Source organism: Lycorma delicatula, chromosome 6, assembly GCF_047948215.1.
Source record: "Lycorma delicatula isolate Av1 chromosome 6, ASM4794821v1, whole genome shotgun sequence".
Classification (NCBI taxonomy): Eukaryota; Metazoa; Arthropoda; class Insecta; order Hemiptera; family Fulgoridae; genus Lycorma; species Lycorma delicatula.
Window position 1 is genome coordinate 18801531 of NC_134460.1, and position 17169 is coordinate 18818699.

General features: G+C 26.2%; 1 protein-coding gene across 1 annotated transcript in view; it reads right to left on the reverse strand.

The window, feature by feature from the left end:
- The window catches only part of LOC142326698 (putative inorganic phosphate cotransporter), a 160038-nt gene extending 145448 nt beyond the window's left edge, over nt 1-14590 (reverse strand). Inside the window, exon 1 of the mRNA XM_075369326.1 lies at nt 14380-14590. Within this exon, the coding sequence (XP_075225441.1) occupies nt 14380-14404 (25 nt within the window). The 5' untranslated portion in view covers nt 14405-14590. The remainder of the gene's footprint in view (nt 1-14379) is intronic.
- Between the last annotated feature and the right edge of the window lie 2579 nt (nt 14591-17169).

Here is a 17169-nt window from a genome sequence, read left to right on the forward strand (position 1 = left end):
GAAGAAACTTGTTTTAGCACACCAGAAAAACTTTCTCTATAAAATAAAAAAGAATGATTCAAGTGGTGCAAATGATTGATCAAATGTTAAACGTAAAAAGGAAAAGGATACATGAAGATAGAATAGAAAACTTAGTTTTTTCTTCATTTTATTTAAAAGATTATGGATTTTTTTATAAATTAAAAATTTTTTGTTATTTCTTAAGTGAGATTATATTTAAATATTAATTAGGAGAAAAAAGCAAAAGTAATTATTAAAGATGATTAGTTATTATTTATTTTTTTATCAGAATATAAAAAAGTTTCTGTAATCCTTTAGAAACTTAAAAAGTCTTTGAAGGTAAATTTATTACGTATGTTATATCCCCACATTCTCTTGCTTGAGTTACATTCCAATGTTAATGAAAGTAAGAACACTGCTTTCCATTATTACTATTATTGAAATACATATATCTTATCCAAGAATAATTATTTTGCAATGCTAATATTTTATAATTACTGTTATTATATTAATTAATTTATAATTGCTATATTTATGTTTGTGTATTTAATTTTTCAAATTAGTTAATAATATATCAAAGTTAAGTAATTATGACCTCAACAAAAATATCTTTATTAACTGTACAAGAATAATAAAAGTGAAATTTCCAACGGTTAGAATTTATATCTGTGGTGAATAATTAATTAATTAATATTAACATTGTTATTAAACCGGTACTTCTGGTTTGTTTTATATATATAAACAAACGAGAAATGATATTAGAGTCAAATAAGTAATAAATGCTATAAATTACGAAGATTTTTTATACGATTTAAATTCACTGTAGGATTGAAAGAATTATATACGTTCAAATTTATATAAATTTGCAGTTAAGTAATTTCAAGCCAGACGTACGCGAATGAAAGAAGGAAATGTGTTAACTTTCTGGCTCAGCACGGCATATGCCTAGGGCGATAGAAAGTATTCCTTTATAAATATGATATGTATATGTTATAAATATTGAAAATTTAATTCTACGAATATAATGATAATCATGGAAAGGTGATTATGTTAATTATAATACAAGTCAAATTACAATTTATTCGGTGGTATAACCATAACAATTATAAATACACGACACCAGTTACAATCCCTTCTGAATACGGCTTAGTCATTCTTAAGAATAACTTGTATCCCATATGAGGTTTATCAGATAAAGTGAGGTGTGATGTGGTTTCCCATTGCGTTTTTCATTGAACCAAATTTAATTCTAGTATTGTATAATATAATTATGGAAGTAATATTGAAAAAGAGCTAATTACATTCCTAAAGAATATAATAAATAATATTTACTGCTACAACGCCAGGGAATAGAATAATTTTTGCGCTATGTACTTACACAAATGCCATAAGTACAAGGACTATTCGTACAATGTTTTTTTGGTGGATAACTAATTCACCATACGCTGAAAATTTGTCCCATAAGAATATGGTATGAAATTTTATAACGTATGAAAATGTTAAGCTTGACAGGGTTTCGATATCGGGAGCTTCTGGATGAAACACTGAGATGCTATCACTCCGCTACGGAAGCTGGCTTTTTGCTCTGAACTTTGGTTTATGAAAAAGGACCTTATTTATTAATATTTTTAATTAATTACTAAATAATAAAGAATTTTCTAATTATTTTATCTAAAATGATATTAAATTAATAAAAAATAAATCTAAATTTCTTCCAAAAAATCTTTCAAAATTAATTCTTTAATTCATCATGAATTATATATAATTATTATTTTTCGTCATTACTTCATAAAATTATTATACTTTGATCGAAGTTTTTCCATAATTTCCCTTAGTTCTTCCAGGCAAATGTTGTAACCTTTTATTAAATACATGTGATACAAATTTTAAACTGTATAATGAATAATTATTTTACGATTTGAATAAAGTACGATCTATTCCGATTTTATTTTCATACTTAGCCAATCCAGGTTGAAACAACTTATTTCTTTCAAAAAAGTGCTGGATGTATAGTGAACATCGGTGCTCTTAAAGAAAACAACTTTGATTTGTTTAAATTGTATCTTAAATGAATAATTATGTGTTCAATTTCCTTACGGTATTTCTTAATTTCCTTATGATTTTATCTTTAAGGAAGTGCAGGATGGAGTAATACTGAACAAATAAATCAGCAAGTTAATGTAGTCTATCTTTTACTATCGAAGTTAACATATTAGATTTACTGTCTTTATGCAGGAAATTTTTCATTAGTATTGAATGAAACATAAAATATAAAGAAAATAAGCCTTATTGAACAGTACATACAATTAGCTGTTAACCTAGTTTTCCGTTTCTTAGAAGTATGATTAATTTTATAATTAATAGCAACAAAATAGATTGATATATTTAATAGGTTAAATATCCCGTTAAATTTCATTACTGTTAATGTTTTCCCTTTTGAAAACATTAAATAGTTTTACAGAAATTTATATTACAAGAAGGAAAGGTTTTATGACTATTATAACAACTATTTATGAAGCAGTTTTTTGCGGTATTGTTTACAGTATGGATGTAGAATGCGTTTGTGTACAGTAATATAATTAATAAAAATAGTTTTATGTTGATTCATAATGAATGTATTTTCTTCATATCAAATCATAATTCCAATTAAAGCATAAAAAGGGGATTCACGAAATAAAAACCGTAATTCTTTTTAAAAACGTCATAATATCAAATGAAAATATTAAACATTAAGTTTTTCTTAAAAAAATAATATTTACAACATAGTTTTATACTATTTTAATAATTATAATAATAGTAGTAATTATAGTAATTATAGAATTTCCCAATACTTAATTTACGTCTGATTTACCGAACCTTGATTACGTCTATTTGAAGTTTGATCTAATCGAAGAAAAATGCATGTAAATTTTATTCATAATGAAAATATGAAAAATAGAGTTATTTAAATGGAATTTAATAGTCAATTAATTTTTGATAAAAGTAACAGAATGGTAGTAATGTAGATAAGTGTAATTCATTACATACTTAGCTTTTCAATATTAATTTTTATGAAGGTGCAAATCTTTCGTGAATTATGAAGAAAATTTGAAATTACTGAAAATTAAAAAGTGTGATTCATGATGTTAGAAAATCATTTTAGTTTTTTTTATTTCTGTAAGTTAAAATTTATTTTAAAGAATCTAACTGCATATAAATATTTTTCACGAAACTTTTATTGTAAAAGCATCTTAAGCTGAATGACAAAAGAAAACTCCACAGGTACGGCCATTACTAGTAGTTCAAGCTTTCGCGATTAAAAGTTATCTATAAAGTATTATAAAATTATTTGCAATGTATTTACAAAATAATTATTCATTCTTTAAAAAAATTATGTATTTCTAAAAAAAAAAATCAAAAACAAAAATTTCTTTTTTTTCACTTTTACTAACTATAATTTTCTGCTCCTCATTCTAAAATAAACACTGATAAAAAAACGTTTGGAAAATACATTATGGTCTGTATACTAGAAAGTTTGTAATTTTCTATAGTTTGTTACTACAATTAATTGATTTAAATAATATTATAAATTGTTTTACATATTTTAAATTATTATATATTATTAATATAGTTGTACAGTTATTTAAATCTTGACTTGTTGCAGCTGATATCAAATTAATAGGAAACAATTACCAAAAATGTAGTATTTGATATTATTTTGGAACCAAATTGAAAAAAATAAAACAATCGAAATTTATATACAATTGAAAAAAAAATTCGACTCTTTCATTTTAATAAAAGAATAGAATTTTTTGAATTCGGTTTTATTTATTTTTATTTGCATCTTACTTTACAGTTTTTAGTTTTTAAATATAAATTACTGGAAGGCTTACAATATAACGCCGCCCAAATAAAAATAAGCCATTCGAAATAAACGAAAAGTCAAGGAAATCTCGTTTTCAGAAAGTAAGAAAAAATATTAAACTAATCAAATAGTAAACTAAGGATTGTTGGAATTCAAGAATAATACATATTATTATTTTACTTAAGTTTTCCAACTAATTTTCTACGATTTTTGTCAAAGTATTTAAATACAAAAATTACATCAGAGATATCTTATTAAGCTATAAAAACTGTTAAAAAAGCAGTAATTAAGAATTAAAAACTATCTTGAAATCATCTATACATCACGTAATTTTAAAGCTATAAAACAATAATAATAATAATAATAGTTAGACCACGTAATTTTTAAATAAATAATTTTCCCTTAAGTTGGGAAACTTTTTTGTCTTTCCTTTAATGTCTTTAAAAAAAAAAAACAGAAAATGAATAAATTTTATTATAAATAAATAATCAAAATAAATTGACCAAGAACTTACGTAAAGCTGGCACAAAGCGTAACTTAATCATTTACAGGCAGAAATAACGGATTCTTTTTGTGTTGCAATGATTATAAGACACGGTTAACGGTTACTAATGAGAAAAATATAACAGTAAAATATTAATTGATAAAGGGCTTTTGCCAAAATTCTCACTATTGTGACAACTTCAAAATTACAAATTTCAGTTATTTTACGCAAGTCTTTTTTCTCTTTCAAGGTTTAAGGGAAAATCTTTCTGAATCTTAAATGAATTTGTCGATCGGTGAAGTTTTAAAATACCATCGAAACACGCGTGCGCGCGCGCGTACACATACACACACATCGGAGAGGGGGGATATGACCGTGAAAAGAGAGAATAGAAAAAACCATTCTGTATACGTACGCGTACACTCCCAAATATAACTCAGGACGTGTTAAAGTTGCAAATTAATTCTGTTAAAAATATAACAACTATCAATGAATTTTGTATTTCATTACTGAATGCTCGTTTATATCTATTCTAGTTCGTACCAGTTTATAAAAATTTATTTATTCAATTTCTAACCGATCAGATTATGGAATGGTTAACATACTGGTTTCTAAATTAGTTATTTTGAGTTCGGATTCTATTCTCGGGAAAGATATCCAAAATATTTATCAAATATTTCATCTCTCTTCTCATTAAAATACGAAGCATGTCTTAAATCATAATAAAAATAAAATTTCTTTGACTGTGTCTTGTAAGGGACATCATTAGGTTTACAAAACGATTTGAAAAATCTTTTTTCTGATACTATTTAGTAATTCATCAAGTTCTACAGTTACCTCTAGTTTAGGAAATCCTGCCTTTATAAGTTATATACTTTCATCTTCCCGTTTTCTATAACAAATATTTTATTTAATATTTTATTACAAATTAAATATTAACATGTAAATAATTATTAATAAAAATCGACTGCAATGTGAGAAGGGTTTCAGTAGTGGGGATATGTGTGTGTGTGAGTGTATATATATATATATATATATATATATATATAGTATTTTAATATTCAATTTATTATAATAGTGAATGTAGTACAGCTGTTTTAGGTAATTGTAATACCATACGTGTTTACTATGAAAAAATATTTTTAAATAAATATAAATTATTCTTATATACACATACAGTATGCATGCATACATAATTTGTTACTTTTTAAAAATATAAATTAGTTATTTATAAATATCTATTTACAAACACATTTATTTTAAAAGATAAGCACAATTTTTTTTAATACCTATATTTATTTTGGCATACATAGCAGAACCTTTTGTTTTTTCATAAAGTTCAGTGACATCTAAAGTAGTACTGTTTTTATACATATTTTACTAAGGTAAATAATTACTTTATTGGCAAAATTATTTTTCAAATAATTTCAAGTAATTTCCAAAAATTATATACTTAGAAAACCAATGAACGTTTTAAAAAATGCAATATTATCTGCTATATCTCTGTCTCATGTTTTGTCTTAAAATAAACACTCAAAACGTAAATAAATAATTTTTTTTAAGAACAGGTTTGCCTTCTACACAAAAAATTTTAAAAATTTCTTGGAAAGTTAATTCAAATTTAATTTATATTTTTACCCGTTTGATGTTCATCGCTTAAAACCTATCAAGCGTCTAAAAAACAAAAAAACAAAACAAAAACGCAATTTTATAATTGATGAAGAATTTATAATTTTGTATTTCATATTATCTTTATACGAAAGAGTATTATTTTTCAATTTTATTATATTCACTTCTTAAATATACTTTTCCAAAATTCAGCTTCGTTGGTAACTTATAAAAACTTAATTCACGGAATGGGAATGGGAAGGAGCTTTAGTTAAAAATATCAAAAATAATTTTATAATAAATGTTTTATAAATTCAGGGCCTTTCATTTTTTATATAAATACGGGATCAAAAATTAAAAAAAAAAAAAAAAATATCAAGACTGTCCCTTTTTGAATACATAAAGTTATTAGGATTAAATTAACAAATTAATCGGAGCGAAATTTCATTAAATCAATCACTCTAGTGGATGATTCATAAAAGAAAGATATAAAAGAAACCATTTTTTAATAAATTTTTGACAGAATCTTAATTTTATATGCATAGATCGTCATGTGTGTGTGTGAGTACTTAGATTGTTGTCTAACATGGAAAGTTTCCATTAAAGAAAAAAGGAAACATCACTTAGATATAAAATTTAAAGAGCTATACTGGTTATTAGGGAGGAAATCGCAACTATCCTTAACTAACAAGCTACTTTTACAAAAATGATTCGGAAATCGGTTTGGACATACGGAATCCAACTCTGTGGTACGGCAACTATCAGCAATATAGAAATTATTCAGCGTTTCTAGAATAAATTTGCGAGATGCATTATACAGGCGCCATGGTTCGTACCGAAGAAAGAAATTCACGAGTACCTAGAATTACCGTGTGTGTTCGAGAGCAAGTCGATTGATTTGCAAGTACAAAATAAGACTTAACGACCACGTAAACTATCTAATTGTTAACTACTTTGACAACGGGGAAGATTTAAGGCGATTAAAGCGGGTACATGTATTGAACCTAGGAACCTAATACTGATACTCAGGACGTGGCCTCTCTTCTTAAGTTGTGCATTATCAAATTATTTATGTTCATGTTTATGATCATTTATGTTTCTAATGTTATTTTTTCCTATATTACTATATTTCTTTTTACGCTGAGGTTTTATTCATAGTCCTAGACATTATTATGATTTCTAGTTCATTACTGGCGAGACTTTGTTCAGTGCTTATGCTGCCTTTGATTTACTACTACTTTGCTACTGATGTCTAGCATGTATTTAATTAAGGTGTTTCAAGGGAAAATCCTTTATAATTTGATTATTGTGAAGAAATTTACTTATGGTTTCTAATCTACGAAATCGATTGTCAATATCAATTTCCCCTTTATATTTCCTTTGTCCATTTTTCCTTTTCCCCGTATTCCCCTTTTTTATATTTTCCCCTTCTTCCCTTTTTCGATTTTTCCCTTTTATTTTTTCCTATTTCCCTTTTACCGATTTTTATCTTTAATTCCCTTCTTCCCCGCGCGTAAATCGGCTAGTAGTTTTTTAGTTTATAGCGGACACACATATCGAAAAAAATTAAATGTAATCGTAAAATATTTAGTATAGCGTTTGTTGATTTTACATCCAACAGATAGCACTGTTTTTTAAAAAAAAAAGATACGATCCTCCAATTCTTTAATAAAGTGGACAGTTACACAATCCTGAGATATAAGAAAAAAACAGTGTGACACACAAATCTACATACGTACGCAGATACATACTTATATATGTATTTTTGGTCTAGATGAACTAATTAAACTTAAACCTAGAGATTTGAAAAAACCCGATATCCCATTTTTGAGATGATTACCATACTTTAATTTAGCTATTCTAGTTATAATCGCCGGGAAAGTAAAATAAATAATTAGTTTGATAAAGACGTTACAAAATGAATCCGTTCCTGATCCACTGATCAGTAATGAATAAAATCTTCAAATTTAGAAACTTAAAAGATAGACTTATTAAGAACTGTCAGGCAAATCCAAGACGTTATATGTTTAAGTCCTTAAATATGATAATATAATTATTTAAAAGATTTAGATCAGATTGTAAAATTAATACAACTATATAGGTGGTTATCTGAATTAGGCATGCGGGCATTTAATCAGTATTAAATGCCCGCATGCCACCGTCTTTCTACGTTCTTCTGTCTATAAAGTCTATAAAGATATAAAATAATGCATTATTGCATACACATAATACTAGCACTAATAAAAGGTACTAGTTAAAGCCTTCTTATTAAGAGCCTTACAAACATCAATTATTAATAAATTCCGTAATTGACTAATAAAAATAATAATAATTAATTACTTTTATCACTTTTTGTCGCTCGATTTACGTACTAATACATTATACTAGATAAAATAAAAACGTAATACATTTCTATTATGACATTATAATAAGTACAATAGCATTCGTTGGAGTTAACTGCATTCCTAAACAAAAATAATAATTGTTTTCATACAGAAATTTTTTGTGTTAAATTTGAAAATTACTTACTTTTTGATAAATTATTTATTTTTTCTACATTTATCAACTCTGACTTTTATTATATAGTACATTATTTACATTGTAATACATAAACAAACATTTAATAGTAATTCAGTGTTAGAAAACAATACTCAAAAATATTTGCAATAATTATTGTTTAAAAAATACATAATAATGATTCATATACGTATTTCTCATATTACTTTGATTTATATATATATTTTTTTATTTTCCGTAGGGGGAGGAAAAAAGTCTGCCAGCCGCACCTGACAGAATAATTATATTTAGAATAAAGTATCTATATTAAAAGTATCTCTAAAATGTATAAACAATCCACTCTAATAACGAACGAAATTAAGTTAAAATAATTTTGACTTGTTGAAACTTGCAAGGCAACAGTTGTTAGCTTCAACAACTTGTTGATACTTGTTATGTAACTTTTTATAAGGTAGTTTTATCTCTAAATACGTTTAACGTAAAGCGCATTGAAGATATTTGTTATCAATACAAAGAATTCATCAATAAAAAAATCTTTGATAAAAGGAAAAAAAAGGTTTTCCTTTTTAAAGTGATACTACAGTTAAATCTTTACAAGACTATTTAAGTTTAGTGTGTTTACTAAACCAGCGTTCTCCTTTCCGTAAAAGAGATAAATTTTACTTCTACTGTTTGGTGTTAGAAACCGTTTCTATTGTTAAAAATACAACATAATTGATTATATTAAATTATTCCAAAAACTTTATACAATTTAGATTATTCATTGGTAATATTGATAATTGTAATAATTGGCAAATAATAGTAATAAAGAATTATAAATTCTTATAGAAAATATAATTGAAAATACCCTTTGAAATGTAGTATCTAAATTATCAAAATATTTGGATTTGTAGTAAAGAAGTATACTAATAATAATTACGAAGTCAGAAGTTTAATTCTTAGGCAAAATAATTTTAAAGGCATTTCGTGCGTAGGTCTCAGGTTTGAATCCCGGTCAGGCATGGCATCTTTTCATACGTTACCAATTTTCACTGGGCTAATGACCATAGCTGATAATGGTCGATCTTTCATAAAAAAAAAAAAAATTAATAAAATCTTCTAACAATTATAAAATTTGTTTGTCCTATAACTCGAAACGTCGGTGAATTATTAAAATAGCAACTTTTAAAAGTCTCTATAAATTATTATTTTACGGTAAACAATAAACTTTTATCGCGTAAATAAAACTATAATAAAAATTTACTGCAGGAAAAATCAAAATTGAGAAAGATTAAATTGATTTATTATATAGATTGAAACAACAAAAGCAATGAGTTTTTGAAAAAAAAATCTTTTATGATAAATTACAATATGTTATTAACCGATCTGTTTTTTATGTGAAAAGGACAGCTTTCCATATCCTTAAAAATTAAATTTAGACAAATTAGGTTTAAAAAGGAACTAAAATTTAAAAATCCTTCGATAATCCAAATACGAATCTAACAAAAATAATAAATAATTTCTAAAATTCATTTAAAAAAAATTATGTTTTTTAAATGTTTTTTTTGAAAAAAATTTCAAAATTTATTTTCCAGTTTGTGCTTACTTCCCAAAATCAAATACAAAAAAAAAACCATAAAAAGGATTATTTAAACTGATAATTTCGTTTGCTAAATAGCTTACTTCCTACATTAGCTGTTCAATAAATTTCTTGGTAGCCAAACATAAATTCTTTAGTAACGGCAATTATAAATAAATGCCGTAATTGACTGTAATAATAATAATAATAATAAATTACTTTTATCACTTTTTGTCAGTCGCTTTACTTCCTTTATTTAATTTTTATTGGAATTTTGGTTTAATAAAGAATATTTTTATTTATCTTTTTAAACACTTAATTTTAATTTATAATTTCAAATGGGATTACAAAAAAAAGAATATGGAAATTGTAAAGGATGAAGAGGGCTTTTAATTTATTAATCATTAATTTTTTAATTGCTTATTCATAAAATAAATCTAGCATTTTAAGAAAAAACAGTTGAATATGTTATTTTTTTGTTTGTAGTATAATTGTGTGTGTGTGTGTGTGTGTGTGTGTGTGTGTGTGTGCAACTAAAAATTTAATATTTAATCACACTATTACTTGAAACTACTTCCCCCTACCTAGAAAATGTCTTATCGTAAACAAATATTGAAATGATAAAAGGAAATGTTACAAAGGATGGATAAACTAAGAAAGACAAAAAATTGAGTCAATAACAAGTAAAGAGAGCTTTTTTTAATAAAAGAAGTCTGCTGTTAATGAAAGTAAAATTAATCCTAAATAAAATAAGTGAAAATTTAAATATTTGTTCGGAATTTTGCGCTTTACAGGAATAAAAAAAAATATGATGTGAAAATGACTTCCTTGTACGCCTATTAAATTACATATACAAATTTTTTGCTGCACTTTATTTAAATGTTACTGGTTAAACTTTATTTAACCAGTTAATTATTAGTTCATATATTTATCTTGTTTCGTGTCATTCAAGCAGTTATGTGGTGTAAAAGAACATTTCGGATCCGTAACCATGGACACATCGGTTCATATTCATATATTTTTTTTAATTTTTTTTTTAATTTAAATATATTGATTTATTAATAAATTAATCTCTGACGTAAAAACTTTTGAATTAAAATGAAAAATACATAAAATCTTATTTTAATAACTTCTGAATTTTTTTTTTGATTTTTTTTTGTATTGTTATTATTGCATTATTATTTATTGTTAAACATTTTTTACAATCAGAGATTAATAATTTAATAACTCAACATATTTAAATTAAAAAAAAATTTAAAAAACTGTATATATGAAGTCGGATTCGAACCGATGTGCCTTCCTCTTGTAATATTACATTATTTAAAAGTTTATTTGGCTATAACTCTGGAATCAATAAAAATAAATACCACTTATGATATATCGTTGAATAGCTTTCAACGAGGGCTTATTACTGCACTTAAGAAAAAGTCCAAAATCCAAATGTTTTGAAATTTGCCTATTTTTAGCCCAGTCGATTGCAATCAAAAGGGGAGGTGCACAACTAGATGTTACAACAGTCCTAAATACAAAATTTCAACATTCTGTGGCTAATCGTTTTTTGAGTAATGCAAGATACGTACGTAATGAAGTCATGCCGAAACTAGTCAAAATGGTTTCAGTGATAGTCAAAATGGATATTTCTGTATTTCTGAAAACCGAGATTTTTCGCGATTAGAATACTTCCTTTACTTCGTAAAAGGAAGTAAAAATCGATATCAGAGAAACTACAAAGAAAGTTTGTATGTAAAAAGATTCTAAACAGAAATTTTTAAATCGAAATGAAAGTAAAAAAACTTAGGTGGCTGAAAATTAAAAAAAAAAAAAAAATTATTTTATTTCCTATATTTAGGGTAAGTTAAAATTAAAGATTAAAGAAAAGTTAAGAAATAATCTTCTTCTGAAATGACCTGTGCTGTGGTAGCACCAGTCTCTCCTTTTCATACTGAATGCTGTGGGTTCGAATCTCGGTTAGACTTTTAATTGCGAAAAAAAAAACACACACATTATTGTAATAAAAATTAAGGTGACTGTAATTGGATGTTGATCAGTGAATAAACAGATGAAAATATGTGTATAAATTTTACGGGCTATTGATAGCAGCACTAAAATTTTACGTAAGTTCAAAGAATATATAAAAACGAATATATTTAAATTTTATTTAAAGGTCTACCAATATCAAATACATAAACAAAAAAAAAATTATTTTTTTCTTAGTAGTAATTATAATCGTGATAAAAGTAAGCGGTTGCGTAATTAAGAATCCAAATAATTATTATTATTAAAAAAATAATAATAATGATAAACACTGAAACCACTAATCCTCTATGGGACAGAAACTTCCAATCTAACAAATCTAGAATCACTTTTAAAAATTGAAAGTAAAATTTTAAGAACGATTCATGGTCAAAGAAAAATGAAAGACCGATTCAGAATAAAGTCAAATATAGAAATTTACAGAACTCCTTTGAAGATTTAAAAACCACAATCCGAAAAAGAATACTAAATTTTGTGGAACATGTGATTCGAATGGATTCAGATAAATTGAACAAAAAACTTTTTGATAAATTTTGGAAATATAAAACTCCGTCCCCATACATAAAACAAGTAAAGAAAGACAAGTAAATAAAGCAAATATAAAAATAAAAAAACTGTCAAGGTAGGAAAATACTTATAGAAAAAATCTGCAGAATAGAGGTTCTTGTGAACGCAAAAAAGAAAAGAGAGTGCATATGCTGGACAGAGAACGAAAAACACAGTATAGTGAAATAATGAAAGAATTCTGGAAAAGAAAGAGGAAAAATCAGAACAGAAGGAATTAAAATAATATTTACGTTGTCCTCTGCAGCCCTGTTCCAGAAAAAAAAAACAGTTAAAGAGTTATGGATGGCAACATAACAAACCGAAGATAAATCAAGACGTATAATTAAAAAAAAATTGATATCTTAAAAAAAAAATTGATATCTTAAAAAATGAATAATTAGATTTCATCTTAAGGTCATTTATTTAATAATGGAAGGAACGCCAACAAATTTTCAGATCGCCATAATTTTAGATAAATTAAACTGGTTTTTTTCTTCTTTTAATTAAAAGATTGTATGTTCAGACAAAAGTACATAATTTTTCCATTTACAGGACAAATAATAAAAACCGGTATAGAAGCAAAACCGGCGATATCTAAATGTAAATTTTAAATCAAGAACAATAAAAAAAGAAAACAGGAGTGGTGTTTTGAATCCGGACGATTACTTTGTTTCTCTTAGCTTGGAAATTTTATAAATCAATAAGAAGGAAAGGTTTAGATAGAATTTTAAAAAAATTTGGGAACTGGAAAAGAGGAAAGACATTAATCCTAGGAGAAGAGAATGACGAGGTAAGGAAGAAATAAATATTATATAATAACGTTTGAACTTGAATTCACTGGATCCTTCACTACCCTCCCATCCGTTGGTTCGATAAATATTGTTTTATGTAGAATTTTTAAAGGAAGATGATGATTTAATAAAAATTATAAAACGTTTTTCCTTTTAATCAGTTTAACAAACGTTTAATTATTTCATTAAAAAAATTTGACTGATGTAGCGTTCTTTTCAAAGGATATCTTTAGTTAAAACATGGTAGTCCTTTTAACTTTTATAACTGGAAAACCTGGGGTTGCATTAAGAAATCAAATTGAAATAATAGGTTTAGTTTGGATAAGTTAACTAAATAAAACAAACGAAAGAGATATTTTCTGAACATTATTAATTAAAATGTTATTATTTATTAATTCAACCTAAATAATAATATATATATATAAAATATATATTTACAAAAACGATATTAAATTAAGAGAATTTCAAAATCCTAAGTATGTAAATTACGGAATATTACTTTTTCTTACGTTTTAATAGTATATACAATTAAATAAAAGCTACTCTGCTAGATAAAAACACTGTCAAAAATATATTATATAATGCTGACAACTTAATCGAGTTGTATTTAAAATAAAAAATATAACAATAAAAATAATAATAAACAGAGAAATGAAGGATAAAAAAAATTTATTACGTGATGTGTAAGTAATCTGTTTGAAGGATATAAAGATTTTCCTTAAAAAATCTTTAACTCACAATTTTGTTTATAATATCTAAAAATTATTTAATATTGAGTTTTAAAAATATAAATTTGAAAATATTATAAGTGGGTTTTTTATAAGTTTAATTGTGAAGATTACAAGCAAATTATTTACTATGTGTGTAAAACAAAAGGTAATAAAAATCAAATGATAAAAATAATATTAATGTGTTTTACATATACAAATTAAATAAAAATTGATTATTGTTTATATGGTTTTCGCAAATAAAATAAAAGTAATAATGTTTAATCTACCTGTACTGATATTACCCGTTGCCATTTTAATTATCTTCTTTGATTGACCGACAGGCACTCTTTTTTTCAACTTAACTATTTACGCGACACTGGTATAAATTATACAACTTTAACATACGATGATAATACAATTAAATAAAAATGCTAACTACACCGAGGGTTTGTTCAATTGTTCATACTGACTAACATAGCTACTACTGTTAAAACACAACTCGGTTCCTAGCTTTATATACAATTCCACCTCCACGAACGTTACATCTATTCATCCATCCGACCGACCATCCTTCATAGACAACGCGAACAGCACATGCTTTGTAAACAGCACACGATCCCTAAGTTAAGTACAACTGTGTTTCTTAACTTTATCATCATCGTAATCATTAATTCTTCCACAAAACATACCTACTTAAAAAAAAATAAAAACATAAAACGAAGTACAAAACAGAATTTTCAATCGTAGCTTGCTGTAAGGTTTATCTAATACTAAACATTTTACAATATCAGAAATATCCCAGGGACTGGAATATTTTATCAGTAACTGTTCCCAGGGACTCCTTTTTTTCACTCATTAATGATCTTTAAGAAGGTACATTTACTATATTCCCGTGTTCTTTTGTAGTATTTAAAAAAATATTTTTTGTATTCTTTAACTACATTGTATACAGTCTATATAAATAAAAATGTAAATGTTCGTTTGTTCAAAATCTTAAATCTCCAAAAGCTCTTCACCGATTGCTTTGACATTTTGACACAACGTTGCATTCGAATACGGGCGTGTTTTATATCCTATATATATATATATATATCTAAGATGTCACACCTGTGACAAGTAAAAACATACTTTTTTTTTAAAAACAGCGCTATCTGTTGCACGTAAAAGCAACACACGCAATACTAAATATTTTACGATTCTGTTTCAAGGTTTCTGATATGTGTGTCCACTATAGACCAAAAACTATTGGACCGATTTACGCGCGGGGGAAAGGGAGAAAGGGAAAAATCGGAAAAGGGAAAGAGAGAAACATCGGAAAAGGAAAGAAGGTAAAATGGGAAAAAAGAAAAAGTGAAAAAGGAAAAATGGGAAAAGGAAATGGAAAGGGGAAAGAGTAAGAAAGAAAAGGAAAAAGAGGAAGGGAGAAGTGAAATAGGGGTACGAGAAAGGGGGAAGGAAATGGAAAGTGGAAGAAAGGGGAAAATTGGGAAAAGGTAAAGGGAATATGTTAAGAATGAAAATGGGGAAAGGAAAAGAGGAAAAAGGAAGGGGGAAGGGGAAAGGGGAAGGGAAAAGGAGAAAAGGGAGAAAGGGTGAAAGGGAAAGGTTAAATTCTTTGAAGTTCCGTAATGTTCATTTTGTTAATGTTTCATCAAACTTTCAATTGTGTTCATTAATCTATATATACACTCAAATCTAGCAATAGCGAAGCATTCCCGGGTCTGCTAGTAATATATAACAAAGCTTATATTTACAAACTATTTTGTAGATTTAGCATCGGCCCAGGCGATGGACTTACTCAGCCAGGCCAAATCGACGTTCTTCTTAATAACTTGCTACAACTTTGAAAAAAAAAATTATAAAAAATCGTTATAAGACGTCATTCCTTTAATAGTAACGGACTTTACTATTATGCTACAATTAAAATTTTATAAAAATCGAAGAACGTGTTTGTCCGTAACTGAGTAATAAACACATAAAAAAATGAAATGCAAAAAGGTTGAATTAATACATCATCTTGCTTTACCGATGAAAAATCGTCAACGTTATCTCGATATTGTAACATTATTATCAAAAAGTATTAGGGAAATTTTGACATGGTTTTCTTATAAACATATCTTCTTGTAATGTGGAAATATATTCTCTTTATTTTCTGTTTAGTCTGCGGTACCACCGTTAGGTTTTATTTCAGAGGATGAATGAGGATAATATGTATGAATTTAAATGAAGTGTAGTCTTGTACAATTTCAGGCCGACCATTCCTGAAATGTGCGATTAATTGAAACCCAACCACGAACGATAATCGGTATCCACGATCTAGTATTTAAATCCATATGAAAGTAACTACTACCTTCTGTAAATATATTAGCAAGGAATATCTGTTTCAAAATATAATCATCTCTTAATAAAATTACATATATTAAATAAACACCAATTTTTTAAGTGATACGTAATTAGAGAATTTTTTTCTTGAACGAAAATGAAAAATCCGTAGTATTTTTTTCTTTTATAATATTTTCTGACTACACCACATAATTAGAAGATAGGCAATTTTGGTTACAGCATATTTAAATAGGTCAACATAAAAACGTTAATAATGAGCTGGTCGCATTCTGGCAAACCATGTCTTTATCTTCTAATCAGTAATTATCTGTTATTAAGAACTCACTTCCTGAAAAGTATATTGAAGCTCTCTAATGAGTAGGGTTATTTATTTTATGTTATAATTTTGTGCCGACCTCCATGGTGGAATGATAGCGTATCTGTCTTTCATCCAAACATTCTGGGTTCGAGTCCCGATCAGGATTGGTTTTTTACCATGGGCTAGAAAGATTTATCAGCATCGGCAGCTGTTATATGGTATAATACCTCTAAAAATAAGTAATTTATCTTACGCAGGCAAAAAATAGGTTACTTAATTTCGTGTTTTACGGTTCTCCGTAATATTAGATCAATTTCTGATCTATCGAAAAACTCTATATGTGAGTAAAATTTAAATTTGATTGGAATGTTGTGTAATTAATTAGAGATCTCTCCTATTCTATAAATCAAATTTTAATTATTGTCACAATTGTCTT